The 14,721-nt window shown below is 38.9% G+C and overlaps 2 protein-coding genes across 3 annotated transcripts in view; both read right to left on the bottom strand.

Annotated features, from left to right (window-relative positions):
* Nucleotides 1–757: 757 nt before the first annotated feature.
* Nucleotides 758–10,837, bottom strand: dhps (deoxyhypusine synthase). Of its 2 annotated transcripts, none has more exons than XM_062438946.1 (10): nucleotides 10,711–10,837; nucleotides 9,079–9,278; nucleotides 8,732–8,887; nucleotides 8,474–8,595; nucleotides 7,704–7,800; nucleotides 4,251–4,337; nucleotides 3,700–3,805; nucleotides 3,503–3,606; nucleotides 3,041–3,166; nucleotides 758–1,803 (listed from the first exon to the last, which is right to left on the bottom strand). In XM_062438946.1, the coding sequence occupies exons 2-10, from the start codon at nucleotides 9,271–9,273 to the stop codon at nucleotides 1,708–1,710; spliced, it is 1,089 nt and encodes a 362-aa protein (XP_062294930.1). In that variant the 5' UTR covers nucleotides 9,274–9,278; nucleotides 10,711–10,837; the 3' UTR covers nucleotides 758–1,707. The 2 variants fall into 2 exon arrangements, with proteins under 2 accessions (XP_062294930.1, XP_062294931.1); XM_062438947.1 differs by having other exon boundaries at nucleotides 9,079–9,275; nucleotides 10,711–10,826.
* Nucleotides 10,838–13,073: 2,236 nt separating this feature from the next.
* Nucleotides 13,074–14,721, bottom strand: part of fbxw9 (F-box and WD repeat domain containing 9) — a 4,131-nt gene continuing 2,483 nt past the window's right edge. The window contains exons 5-7 of the mRNA XM_062438945.1: nucleotides 14,472–14,675; nucleotides 14,314–14,379; nucleotides 13,074–14,064 (exon numbers count right to left, since the gene is read on the bottom strand). Of these exons, the coding sequence (XP_062294929.1) occupies nucleotides 13,990–14,064; nucleotides 14,314–14,379; nucleotides 14,472–14,675 (345 nt within the window). The 3' untranslated portion in view covers nucleotides 13,074–13,989. The remainder of the gene's footprint in view (nucleotides 14,065–14,313; nucleotides 14,380–14,471; nucleotides 14,676–14,721) is intronic.

Raw genomic sequence — 14,721 nt, 5'->3', positions numbered from 1 at the left:
ACATGGTGCCACCGCCAATAGGAAATGATAGAAAGACTGAATGGAAAAGTAGTTTGTACCAAGACAGGAACGCCCAATTTGTATGTGTGTTTGTGTGTGTGTGTGTGTGTGTGTGTGTGTGTGTGTGTGTGTGTGTGTGTGTGTGTGTGTGTGTGTGTGTGTGTGTGTGTGTGTGTGTGTGTGTGTGTGTGTGTGTGTGTGTATGTGAGACACATGGGGCTGAGGTTTTGGGAAAGTTGACCTTATCCCAGTTCCAATTCCACTTCTCCATCTGTTTCCAAAAATGAAAAGGTCAATATTCCCACTAGAAAAGACACTTTAAACAACTCCAGAAAAAAAATATATAAATCAGGGTTCAGTGAACGTATTAAACACAGAAATAAAACTGGGATGTGAATGAAACACTAGCTAAGCTTAAGGATATGGGAACAGTGATTAGTTACAGGAAATCTCCATTCCCACAACAGCAGACTGATGCATTCTGATGGGAAGTGCTTTTTTATCAATGTTATGAGATTATATGTTGATTCTGCTGACAACAGAAAGGGAAGGAGATGGGAGCCCCACCTATAACTGTGTGTCTGTGTATGAGCAATCAGTAACCACACACACACACACATACATGCATCAGTTGAGATGCTCGGGTATATACTTTGAGGGGAGGATCTCACAAACAGCATCAAGGTGACTGGAGGTGCTTGCCAGACATTTCAATGACAAACTCCAGGTGCAGAATCAGACTTCACTGTGCTTTTGTTTCATCTTTTTATTAAAAACAGACATTTCAAAGGTTGGAAGCTGAATTAAGAGTTTACAGAAAGATATCTGAGTGTCTCAAGTACAAGAAAAAGTTATGTTTGTAGAGGGGTTAGGGTTAGATGTATCTCTCAATAGTCTATAAGGAACACTGGTTACACCTACAATAGTAACACACTTTGTGCAGCTGAGTGTGATTCACTTTTTTACTCATAGCTAGATTTCAGATGCAACTGTGGTGCTACAAATTGTATTTAATATTCTAAATATTCTTTTTAATCAATTCAGACAAATATGATCACATGCAGGACCCGTTGTGGTCTTCTGACATAGACCTTCTGCACAAACATTAAGTGCACATTATATAGAGACAAAATGATTCATTAAGCTAAACAAAGTAATCTTCCCTCCTGACAGTTAGGTTGGAGAACATAAAAACTGAGAAAAAAACAAGACTTCTTCACAGAAACCCAGGTAATATTAAAGTGATGTGACTTTGTATCATGCCACAACTAAACTGACATAAACTCTCTTTTTAAATAACGTGTATTTATTCTCTCCCTCTCTCTCACACACACACACACACACGCACGCGCTAAAACCTGATGCATTCTACACTGTCTCTTTGGTACATGCTATAGCATGCTACCATGCTATTTCAGCCATCTGAATAAGGGAGAAAAAAACTGTACTTGTTTTAACATGTAAATATTGCTATGGAAAGCATTAAGACAGGAAACCCTCATCGCTGACTCCCATTCAGTAATTCAACAGCAGCATTGTGTGTACAAGAACACTGCGATGTTACCTTAGCTGCTTTAACCAATTTTTGTTTTTTTTCCAGAAAGGTTTAGAAGCTCAAACTCTTATTTTAAATTACACACACAGGAGAAGAACCAGAGGATCAAAGCTGGTTGGTGTTTCTAACAGAGCATTTAAAGAGGCAACCGTTTAATCCTTCTTCTTGCTCGCAGTCATCTTGTCGGCATGGAGAGCGAAGGTCTCGGCCACAATCAGAGGGAAGACTAAAGAGGCGTCTGAGTACAGCTGCGAACAAAGAATGAAACAGTGTTATATTTCTGTGATGTTACACACTAACAAGAATTAGCTGAGGCTGGTCCCTGGTTTTCATTTTCATTTTTTTGGTGCTCTGGTGCCAGGAGTCCTGGCCCCCAACTGCACCCTTCGAGCTAACAATGAGCAAATACCGCCACCTACAGGGCAAAATGTGGACTACAGCTCCTGGTTACCACTCGAACTGTTTGATAGAAAGTTAGAAAACATCCTCTTTTTTTCCAGCTTCAGGGGCTCAAACTAATACTTAGCCTCATTGTTTGGCTGCCAGTTGTAATGCACAATCAAACTTTTTCCAAACACATTAATCCCCATGAAATATATTTCAATGGATAACAATTACTTCCAACTGAGGCACTGAAATTGTTTTCAAACAATCCTAACTGTGGATAATTGACAGCATAAATAATAAAATTAAAAGCAGAATTTATACCAATGTTTTTCAGCAGTCTCTCATATATAAATGAATTATATTCAATACACTGTTTGCAACAAGCCTGTCTGTAATCACCTTCCCAACATCTGGATAAGATTTTAAAAATGTTATCACAATTGTCATCTACGAATAAGGCTGTTTGCAGTGTCTCTTTTTATTTCACGTTGTATTTATTTATAAATGAATTCAGTATATATATTTTCTTTTTTTTATTTTGTTTCATGTTGTTGATATGTGGGTCATTGTGTGTGTTGGTGTATGCACTTTGTTTGTCTTGATAGATCTAAAATTTGAAAATGAAATCTAAAACAAACACAAAAAAAGACATGGCAACAACACTCAATGTGATGTCATGGATATAGTATGTTGAATCACCAGCTACTGACATTTAAATGTATTTATGGACCACATTTGTTGTTCACTGCTGAACACCGTTTTCAAATCTGCCACATGACGTAGGTGAAGCAGATTTTTCAACTACCGCCTACACGGCAGCAGTGCATGTTAATCGTTAAAGTGCAACTGTTTGTTTGTCAGCTGATTCTGTTTGCTACTCGATAATGTTCAATAGTCACGCAGGAAAAAATCCACATCTGAAACAGTTCAGGTGCATTATGTAAGGGCTGGGAAATATAAGAGAGAGAAGTGGGAGACATCTGAAAATATCTTCTATTAAACAGAGTATCTGCAAATATAACTGTAATAAATCGAACATAATGTTGACATTAGTCTTGGTCTGGTCATGGCAAATATATCCGGGATGAATGTCGGTACCTTGACGGGTTTGGCATCTGTTCTGATCTTGCCCCAGGACACGGCCTCGTCAGGTCTGGCCCCAGAGTCTGAGCCGTCAAACTCCTGACCCGTGTTCACAAATACTGCGTAATCGGCACCATTCCTCTGGAGACAGACAGAGGAGAGACAGTGTGTCCAAAGAGAAAACTGAGCCCGGGAAACAGATGATTTTGCATGTTGTTTGCTTTGCTGGCCAAGACTGAAAACTGTTGTTCTGCCTCATAACAGTCAACTACGTAATGTCCATCTATAGACAAATATTATTATCCATGACAAATATTGCAAGATGGAAGATGATTATCATGTGTTTTTAACTAAAACTCACAGAACTGTGTCAATCCAGCATTTTCTTAACTTTCCAAAAATGTAAACAAAATCTAGTGTTCAGCCATGTGTGAGTGAGAGAAAGTAAAGCAATAAAGATCACAAGAAATTAGTTACCATAAGATTAGCATTGGCTATATGATGTTTGACCAGCCCTCCTCCCAAGATGATCATTCCTGTTCTTTTGGCAAACACCGCCTGGCTGTTCAACCTGCGAATATCTGACATAAAGTATACATCCATGACATAACCAACCAATAAACTCGCAGCCAGCTGTGGTGATCGTGGTCTATACCACTAATGTTTCTTTTTACCTTCCACTATGTCCAGTATCAGGCCAGGGTTCTTAAAAGAGTGGAAGTATATCATGTCGCCAAGAGAGCCATCTGTCAGCGCTGGACTAAACACTGGAATGTCGTTCTGAAACAGAAAAACAGCACATTTACTGATTTGATCAGCCAAAAAGGCACCGTAGACAAAAATACACCTTACATGCAAACATAACAGAATTAGTAAATTCAATCAACAGTCTCATACAAGTCCACTGATTTCACTGGCACAGGACACACTATTAAATCATCATCCATATAACTTGGACAAAATTTGTAACCAGGATTTTTAGACTAGACTTGACTTGCAACTTATTTCAATGAACTTCAGAATTGACACAAACTCAATCTTTAACACCACTCCAGACAGTCTTTAAAAGATCAAGACCATTTTCCAACTCATGTTTATTGTAATTTTTCGCAATTCTTCCTTTGTTTTTCTTTCTTCTCATTTCTTGAACAACTTTGTAAAATTGAAAATGTATAGTTATCATTCTATCTCCTGCTCACTTATGACATTACCAATATGAACTAACCTTGTACGCCCAGTAGTAGACAGAATCAGGATTATTGATCTCCTTGCCAAGCCGATGGATCATTTTGGAAGGAGTCCAGCGTGTGCCCTGAAACACGAAACGTCACGAATTGAAATTTCACAGGATACAAACAGTAAGATAAAAGCAAAAATAGGAACATCCTAACTAGGGATGCACGATATATCGGCAGTGATATCGGTATCGGCCGATGTTAGTCATTTTTTAACATATCGGCATCGCCCGATAAGTAAAACTGGTCCGATAATAACAGCCGATATTTATTTCCGTCTAGTTGCCTTTGTGTGTTTTTTGACCATGCGTAGCTTGTTTGGTCATGTGACAGTGTCAGTGATGCAGCCAGAGACGCATTACAGGAGTGTTTGTCACCTTAACTGAAAGGAATCAATGTCGGCGGTTTGGACGTTTTTTACGGTCTCAAATGAAGATACTCGAATTGCAATATGCAATACTTGCAAAGCCGAAGTAATGCGTGGAGGATGCCGTGTCAAATCATTCAACACCACCAATCTAATGAGTCATTTGAAAAACCGCCATCCAGAAGTTCACATACAATGTCAGGAAGCTAACGTTGCTAGCAAGCAGCCCAAACCGAAAACAGCAGCAGCCGCAGTTGGGAGCCCAATACAGAAAGCACTCGACCAAACTAAGAAATTTGCCAAGGACAGCGCAAAGGCCAAGTCAATCACGAACAAGGTAATGGAAATGATAGCTCTTGACGACCAGCCATTTTCCATAGTGGAGGACCGAGGCTTTTGTCAGCTGATAGCGCACATTGAACCCCGCTACAGCCTTCCAAGTCACCGTTACTTTTCCGACGTTTCCCTCCCTGCTTTGTACGAAGTGGTAGCCACACATATCCACAAGATGTTGGACAGCAGTGGGAATGACATTAGCTTCACGACAGATATATGGAGCTCCGACATCAGTAAGATGAGTATGTTAAGCCTTACTGCTCAATGGATTGATGACAACTTTGAAATGAGCAGAGCTGTGTTACATGCACAAGAATTTGCTGGGTCGCATACAGGGACTGCCATAGCTAGTGCATTTGACTGCATGTTTGCTCAGTGGAAAATACCAAAAGAAAATGTGCATGTTGTGCTTCGTGACAACGCGCGAAATATGCAGAAGGCAATGGACGAGTGCGGTGTTAAAAGCCTGGGCTGCATGGCTCATACACTGCAGCTGGCAGTGCATGACGGAGTACTAAGCCAGCGAAGCATCTCTGATTGTGTGGCTATTGGTAGGAAAATAGTTGGACATTTTAGGCACTCTCAACTTGCCAGCTCTCGGCTGAGAGACATACAGCAAGAGTCTGGCATGAAAACCAAGATGCTACAACAGGATGTCGCAACTCGATGGAATAGTACTTTTTTCATGATGCAAAGTCTACTGGATCAGAAGCGCACACTTGGTGTGTATGGAGCAGATCATGAACTTCCCGCCTCTCTGAGCTCATACCAGTGGGGCTTAATTGAAAACATGACTACGCTTCTTACTCCATTTGAACAGTTAACGAGAGAGATAAGCTCACATTTGGCCACTACTGCTGACGTGATTCCCTCTGTGGTGGCACTGAAACGTTTGCTGAGCAAGGCAGCTGAAACGGATAGTGGGGTCTGCACAGCAAAAAGCACTCTACTAGAAGCTGTGAACAAACGCTTTGGAAGCAGTTTCTCCGAGCCACTTTACTACTTGGCAACGATCCTGGACCCGAGGTACAAAGACCGCTATTTTGACACCGTTACCAAGCTAGCTGCAGTAAATATGCTTCAGAAGGAAGTGGACAAAGTGACGCACAGCGACAGTGCCACGGAGACACCTGGCACAGAAGAACCGCAGGAGAAGAAGCCGCGTACTGGAAGTGGTGGACAGTCGCTACTGGACATGCATGATGAAATTCTGGAGGAAAACTCAACAATGCAACAGCTGGCGGGCCTGACAAGCAAAACAAGTGTGCAGGTATATTATTATTATATATATAGTACTTTTTATCAATGTACTGTAAATTCTCTAGATCTACTAAATTAATAGATTTACTTAAATCAAAAAGCTGATTGTGTAAAGGTATCTATTTTAGTAATGCTACACTGCCCCCTTGAGGTTGACCTATAGTCCTGGTCATCTGCTCAGAGCAGAGTTCAACAAAGCTTTTAAGGAGAGGAGGATAATGTTATAATGTCCTGTTTCCTGATAATTTTCCAGACATGTAGTTATACACTTGTCTATATTCCGATAGGTGAATGGCTATCTGAGTGAGCCCCCCATCCCCAGAAATGAGAGCCCACTGCAGTATTGGAAAAGCAACATGTCCCGCTTCCCTGCCCTGGCCAAAGCAGCACGCAAGTACCTTTCGGCTCCATGTACAAGTGTCGACAGTGAACGTCTCTTCTCCGCTGCATCACATGTTGTCGATGAAAAGAGAAATAGGATCCAATGCGAGAAAGCAGAAATGCTTCTCTTTGTCAAGAAAAACTTGCTTTTGCTGGTGAAGTAGGCCTAGACTAACCCTACAGTGAAACATTGTTTCAGTGTTTGGGACATTTACTCTGAGAACACTGTAGCTGCTTTAAGTTGGGAAATGTGCAAAAAATACAGTGTCTTCAAATTATTGTTCAGTCATGGTTCTGATATTTTTGATTTAGCAATTTCATAGATGTGAGTTGACATGACTTGTATTGTTTTGCACTTTGCAAAAAAACACTAGTATACAAGTGTTTTTTTATGGTTGCTTGGAGGAAACATTGTTTGGACATTTACTTGAACATTACACGTAAGTTGGAAAATGTGCACTGACTACAGTGTCTGTTATAAATATTCTCAAGTTTGATTAGTGAGAATGTAGTCAGAACATGTTTTGATATATTTGATTTAGCCTATTTCACAGATTTGAGTTGAAATTGACTTAAACTTAAAACACTTTTTGTAATTTACTAGACAAGTGTCTGGTTGTCATGAATATTGGCAAATTTGATTTAAGTTATAATACCTTGTCAAGATATTTTGATTTGTGATCCTTATTGTGATTTATGATCCAAACATTTTCATAGATGCAAGTTAAACTGTACTTTCAAAAAGGTACTTGCTACAAGTTATAAAAGTAGCCTAAAACTAACACTGTTAGTAACTTGTGTTTGTTATGGATGCCCTGTAACTTGTTGAAGAAACAATGTATTTCGAAGTTTTGGAAAATAAATAAAGAAATTACTTTTTCATATTCACAGTGTTTACATGTTCTTCAGTATACAAAATCATCATAGAAACTTGTTTTTATACCAATATCGATATCGGTAAATATCGGTTATCGGCCATAACAGCAATATTGATATCGGTATCGGTCAAAATTTTCATATCGGTGCATCCCTAATCCTAACTGCACAGCTACTGAAAGTTTCAACTGGTTTTCGGAACAGCAGAGAAACAATATCCCACCTCTGTGTTCTGCTCCAACAACATCTGGTCCAGAATGGGCATCAGCCAGTCTTCAAACTTACAGTAGTTATCATTGGGCACTAACAGGTTCCCTATCCTGCATGCAGCGAGGCCAGAGGAGGTAGAAGAGGGAGACATGAAGGAGACAGGGTTGAACGAGGACGTCCTAAATGGGTACCAGCCTATGATACTCCTGCATCATGTGTTTATCATTTTGAGAATGTCTGCTATTGATGATGTTATGTTGTCATACACTATAATGGAAAAGTGATGGGTAAACAAGAACACTTGAGTTTATGGTATTGCCACTGACATTTCCATGTACAAAGAAATCCTTTTGCTTTCTCGCCAAGAGTTTGATGAGAAGATTGATATCACTCTCATGTGGGTACGCCAAATATGAGGCTTGTACAGACAGCAGACAGTTAGCCTAAAGACTGGAAACAAAGACACCGCTAGCCTGGTTCTAAATGATCATCTTTAAATGAATGCATTAATCCAATGCACTTTAAAATTTGCCTGTCAAACATCGATGGCAGCAAGCCTGACCATCGGGAGCAATTTGGAGTTCAGTTTCTTGCTTAAGGACATTTCCGACATGTGGAGGAGCTGGGGATCAAACCACCAACCCTGTGATTACTGGACAACCAAAGCTTCATATTTAGCATACAGACATGAGAGTGGTATCACTTGAACCCTGAGAATAGTCATCATCTTCATCCTTCTGAGGATGTGAATGTGAGAGGTGTACTGAATCACTAGTAGCTGACCTGTTGATGCCCCTCTCGCGGAGCTCCTTGCCAGGCAAGGAGAAGTCTCCCAAGTACGTGTGAGCCAGACACTTGATCAAATCCTCCTCTATGCCTCCAGCTGTAGTTACAATCACATCCACCTAACACAGAGTATCAAAACAGAGAAATTAATGCAGTCCTCCTGTCAAATGGTTGATTGCTTTAGAGTTGAAACAGCAGGAAGACATTTAAACTGTGAACAGACCTGGATGATTAAGATAATGTATTAGTTTGTACCATTTTGTGTTCTGCCAGGTAGCGGATGCTCTCCCTGACTCCAGAACTAATGAGGTTGGAGGTGTACCCCAGGAAGATGGTGCAGCCCGAGCTGCAGGAGGAGTAACTGGCCTCATTTCCTTCATCTGTCTCCAATGGCTCGAGACGCTTCTCTATCTGTGGGTTAGACAACAATGGTCAACATCACAAATCTACACTGACAGACTATCAATTAAAGCTTTGGTTGCCACTCAGCAAACATCTTAAAACCTGCGCTATTCATCCCCAAACTATCTGCCCGGCTGCTGGAAGTAAAGAATAACATGCTTTTTATAAGAAATAAGAAACCACACACCCAGTCATCTCACCATGTTGTTGATCTCCTGGACGGCCAAGCCAAATCTGCTAGCCTGGAAGCCTGTGGTGAGGTAGGACTTGAGCACAGCCTGGTAATCAATTCCCTGGTTAAAGTCGTAGCCTTTTATCTTCGGCATGTCCTCTGGGAGGTCGCAGCTCGGCTTAAGGACAGCCTCCATGGCAACAGAAGGGGCATGGTCTGCCATCTCTTCTGCAAAAATAAAAAAGGTGTTGGGAAGATGTTATCATCAAGAAGATGGCAAGTAGAGCCCTGATTAAGTAAAAAAATGGTAGTATGCTGTCATTGTCACAATGTCATCTCTGATTGACAAATAAAAAAATATATAACCAAGAACTTTTCAATAAGATGACCCAATAATGTGAGCCTGACATTGCATTTAACATCACTGCACATTTTGCGATGTGCTTATTACAAGAGAGGCAGCAATACAGGGAGCCAGTTAGTGGTTTTCTTCACATATTTAATGACTACAACTATGTAATGTGAAACAGCTGTAATACGCCGATGAATATCACATTTTACCAGTCTAACTACTTTGATGTGCAAATATTGGAGAGTTTTCAACAAACAAACTCTGTATGTGTTTTCCTTATTGCAGTGTTCGCTTGCTGTAGAGGTTTGGAAAACTATTCAGACCCATTTGTTTTTTGTGCTCTTTGTTTAGGGATATTTAATTTCAAGCAGGTTTAATTTTATTTAGTAAATCAAAGAACACATGAATTGTTTGAGTCTCTGAGTAGGATGGCAACAAAATATTATTTTCATTTTCTGAAGTAAGCCAATACAGTGGCTTAGAGAGTGCAACAAACAGTGGAAAAAATAAGTGGGTATTTTTCCCACCAAAGCCTAAGGTGAGGACTTCAAACTTCTTGTTTTGTCCAACCAAAGAAAAGCAGCAAATGGTCGCAATTTAGATGCTGGATTTTTGAAGTGTTTGACATTTTTTGATTGAAAATATGTTTTTCATTTAATTATGGCACAGTAAATGCATCCATAACAGGAATTACAAACAACAATGTGCTATAGAGTTCACTTTACTCCATCATTTGATTTGTTCTTATGAAGGCCTTTTACACCTTTTATATTTTAATACCACATAGAATACATTTTTATACTTGTTTCATAATCATACTGGCCAAAAAAAACAAAGTATGATAGAAAAATAGTAAGGACAATATGGCCTCGAATTAGTTATTATTATTATTGTTATTATTATTATATCACATTTTCAGTACTCTCCTGCAAGGAAACTTAAACATAATTCCATGCTTTTGAAGACTCTCCAAGGCCTGCAGACACCCTGAAATCATCAGTTGATTTACAAATACAAACGCAATACCAAGAAATTCCCAGCAAGTGTCGCCATTTTAATAGGTAAATCGTTTTCATCACAGCTTCTCCATCTTGTTTCAACGCCTCACAGAGCTTCGTTTTCTCACATCAGTAATTCATTGTGCAGATATTTCCCTAAATAAAAGTATGTGTAGTTTTAACTAGTGCAGAAAAGTATTTAAAAGACTTAACCCACGTGGTCTGTAGATTAGCCGACAAGCTAACTTTGAGCTGGTTAAGTCCCAGCTTTAATCTTGATTAAATAACAAAGACAGAGATGCAAACGTACCTATTCTTAAATATGCGATGGGTGAAGAAGGTGGTTGAGTAGTAAACAGGTGTCACCAGACAGAAGAAGGGTGATTTTCATTCCTGTAAACAAACGCATGAGACGTCGCAAGGAAACTCACACTACGGAAAGAGCAAAGGAACAAATTTGACCAAATCGCATTCTGCGCAAATGTCATTGAAGGATTTTTTCTTACATCAGTACAGTCAATCTAAAATACTGTCTGTGTGGAGCTCATCATGCTAAGTATGGACGGCACTTTTCCGTCAATGTTATGAAAATAATTATGTAAGTTATTATAATGAAAAACTTTCTCAAAATAATGACTTGGTATCTCAAAATAATGAAAAAGTATTCACAAAATATTGACTTATTTTCTCAGAATAATGAATTATATTATGACTTATTAGTTTCTCATTATTTTGGGATAGTTTCTCATTATTTTGAGATACTAAGTCATTATTTTTGAGATAGCATCTCATTATTTTGAGATATTAAGTCATTATTTTGAGAAAGTTTTGTATTATATTGACTTACAGGATCTTTTTTTATCACACTGGTGGAAATGGGCTTTAATAGCTAAGCTTTTGTCCTATCCCATGTATAGTTTATGTAAAGGAGGAGTACAGACTACCCAAAACCTTACACTGACACAAGGCAACATTATTTTATTATTATACTCATTAACAATGTTATTTTTTTAATAGATAATATACTTGAGCTTTCAATTTGGTTATATAATATATTATAATATATATAATATGGTTTTAATGTTTTTTCTGGCTGGTTTGTTTAGACTATAAAAGTGTTGAATATTTCATTACTTCACTGATAACTTTACACATTAAACGCCTCTAAGCAAACAAACTAGAAAATGTAGCTGTCAAGGTTAAGTTGAGGAGTAGAAATTTAAGTATAAACTCACAAAGAATGTAAATAAGTATTTTAAAACGGTTCTGATGTACAGCACTTCAGTTGTTAAGCCATGCGTACGGGTGATTTACGAGGATTTGCAGCATTCACCAATTTTCTCGTATTTTGGATTTTCTCTTCCACCTCACGAAAAAAGTACAACAGATTTAAGAAGAAAAACACGAACATATTCTTGCATCTGGCCCATTGTGTCATACACCCATGTGCAGTCCCTTGTCTGCAGGCATTTAATAGAAATGCTTGGCTATTTTTACACCTTGTATTTCTGCTCACTATAAGAACACAACACACCAAATTAATTAAATAAGACCTTACTATTATTGCAGAAATTGAAAAATAATACCTGCTTTTACCTATTTACAATTGTATTTCATTGCAGCTCTAAATATTTCACTTTTTGCTCCCTTGGGAGGATATTGAATCATCATATGGTAATAGGGGTCCTATACTACAGCAAGTGTCAGGAAAGATGTGCAGCAGAAACAGTGTTGTTCAGGCACAAAAAGTGGTGGATCCACTTTGGGTAGAGGCAAGCATGGACAGAATTAAGGTATGTAAGAATCTGAATAACTACATGCTTTCTAGCTGCACGACTTTATGTCTGAACTGCCCTACGTAGGGTGTTTGAAGATGGCTCAGAATATAGTGTTTACTGGCATGCTCCATGTCTGTTATTTAACACAGGGTGTCCACAATGAGTACTTTAAATTGTTTTTGTAATTGTTACATTGTGTTATATCCTGTAAAATGTCATCCTGATCACCTTTGTCCCAAAAGATCTCCTTCACAGCAGTAGACTGTGTCAAGTACTCTCAAGACCACAGGCAGTAACCTTATGCTCATTGCCATAGATAAGACGACCTGTGTGCTGCTTTATACTCCTGAGTACGGATGAATGCAGCTACTGATGAATAGTACTCAGTAGTGAACATGAACCATTGGGCTGGTTCCTTTAACGTCTTCAGTACCTTTTCCACAAAGAGTTTCCTTTACTTCACCATACATCATGCAGCTTATACTGCTTATACATTGCCCCTAAACCCAAATTAAAATCAAATTGAGAAAGCAAATAGTTCAACATTTGCAAAAGCTGCACCCATTAAAAAGACAATATGACATTTTAACAACTGCTCTGTCCAATCCAAACAATCTTCATACTCCACCATAACCACAGGGCAGTGAAAAAAGACCATCAGCCATTTTTTTGGAAATAGTTGTTTAATGTGTTTTATTGTTTACATCTGTCAAGTATTGTGCAAATGAGTTATAGTTACATTTACCCAGGCAGTTAAATAATTGTTAAAACTAACACACACACACACACACACATACACACACATTTACTGTGCTACTTTGTTGAGGCAGAGGAACAATGCAGGACCACACATATCTACAAGTAAAATAATATTCATTAGGCTTTACAAATACAATCGTGTGTGTCACAGAGGGCTTTATTTCACCATATATGACAACTGAGATGCTTTTGGTAAAATGTAATGAAATGTAACAGATTCAGTCAGTTTGCGAGCATGTAAATATTTTGAAGCCTTTAAATGTCTGTAGTTTCCACAGCGTTTGAACATGCTGGACAAACACTTTCAAACGTAGTGTTGATGAAAGCTTTGAGTACTGGTACAAAATGGGAAAATAAGTGCGCGGGACAAACATCAGCGATAAACACCATTGCTGTTCTCACACACACGTTTTTTGGTTGTAGAAAAATGTCAGACAAGGGGAACCCTGGTGGTCTACTGATTAAGACACATACCACATAACTGCAGTGGTTAGACCCCAGCCATAGACGTACACTTTCAACTGTCAAATAAAGGTGAAAAATCATCTCTAAAAAATACCAGACAAGAAATTACAAAAACTTTTTGGGTTTTTGGTTGACGTTCATGTGAGCTGAACTTTCCCAAACCTCATCTCAATCATAAAAACAATATCAACGCCTCTTAGATTTAGCCTCTTCTTTGACAAAAAATTAATTAGCATCAAACAACTGGAGCGAATATTTCTAAAAACTCTCGAAATCTTAAGCACAACTAATACTTTTTAACATCTGTGTTTGGCAGTAAAGCAAAATAAATTAAATTGTCCATGTGTGCAACCATGGGCTCTATTCTCTTAATTTCCACTTCTAGTGTTTGTTAAGTTACTACTTACATCTCTCTTGATACAGCCAGCCAGCCAGCACAGCAAGAGAGAAATTATTTTTTTTATTTTTTCAAACATCATACACGCCTTGTTTTCCAAATTCCAAAATTCTGAAAGACCACTATGTTGTTGACTGGCATCAGTCTTTATCCCCACCTGCTTTCAAGTCTTGTTATAAAATGTGTTCTTTCATTTTCTGGGCCTCCAGATTTCCACACACATATCCCCAGAGGCCACAGCAAGGATTCCTGCCTCCACACTCAGCTGACAGTTGAAGACGGGCAGTGTATGGTTGAGAAGGTAAAGACACAGAAAGAAGAACATTTCAGAAATGAGGATGAGCCTGAATTAATCAACAATGAATATATTTAAAAACAGAAAGAACTTGTTAATTTGCTCTCAAGTTACATGTGTTGTTGAATATAAACCCATCGTTATCAATCTAATTGATAATATAATCTTCAAAAGGAAACCATTTGACATTTTAAAAGTTAAATGAGATGTGGCACTAACCCCATTGACTCCAGCTTGGTGACGCAGTGTGCATAATGTCCTCGGAGGTGCACAAGGGATATGAACCTGCAATACAGACACGAAAAAACACCTAAATCTGTGAGAGAAACTACAACATAAGAATGTTCAGTGGCAACAAGGCATTTGCCTCAACCTACCTTGATAGTACGATCAGACGAACAGGTGTAGAGGCTTCCAGGAGACCTGTGGATGCCAGTGACCAAGGCTGTGTGTCCCACATCAAACTGGGACAGGAGTTTTAAGACTCCCGCCTGCATAGAAAAGGAGTGGAGCATACCCCTGTTGTCTCCGGCCCACACCTCTTTGTCACTGTAGCTCATGGACAGTAGGTAAGAGCCCAGCTGAAAGTGCAGGGGTTGGTTGGAGTTAGTCTAGTTATAAGAGTAT

Source organism: Scomber scombrus, chromosome 18 (genome assembly GCF_963691925.1).
Source record: "Scomber scombrus chromosome 18, fScoSco1.1, whole genome shotgun sequence".
Taxonomy (NCBI): domain Eukaryota; kingdom Metazoa; phylum Chordata; class Actinopteri; order Scombriformes; family Scombridae; genus Scomber; species Scomber scombrus.
This window is presented reverse-complemented; position numbering and strand designations above follow the sequence as displayed.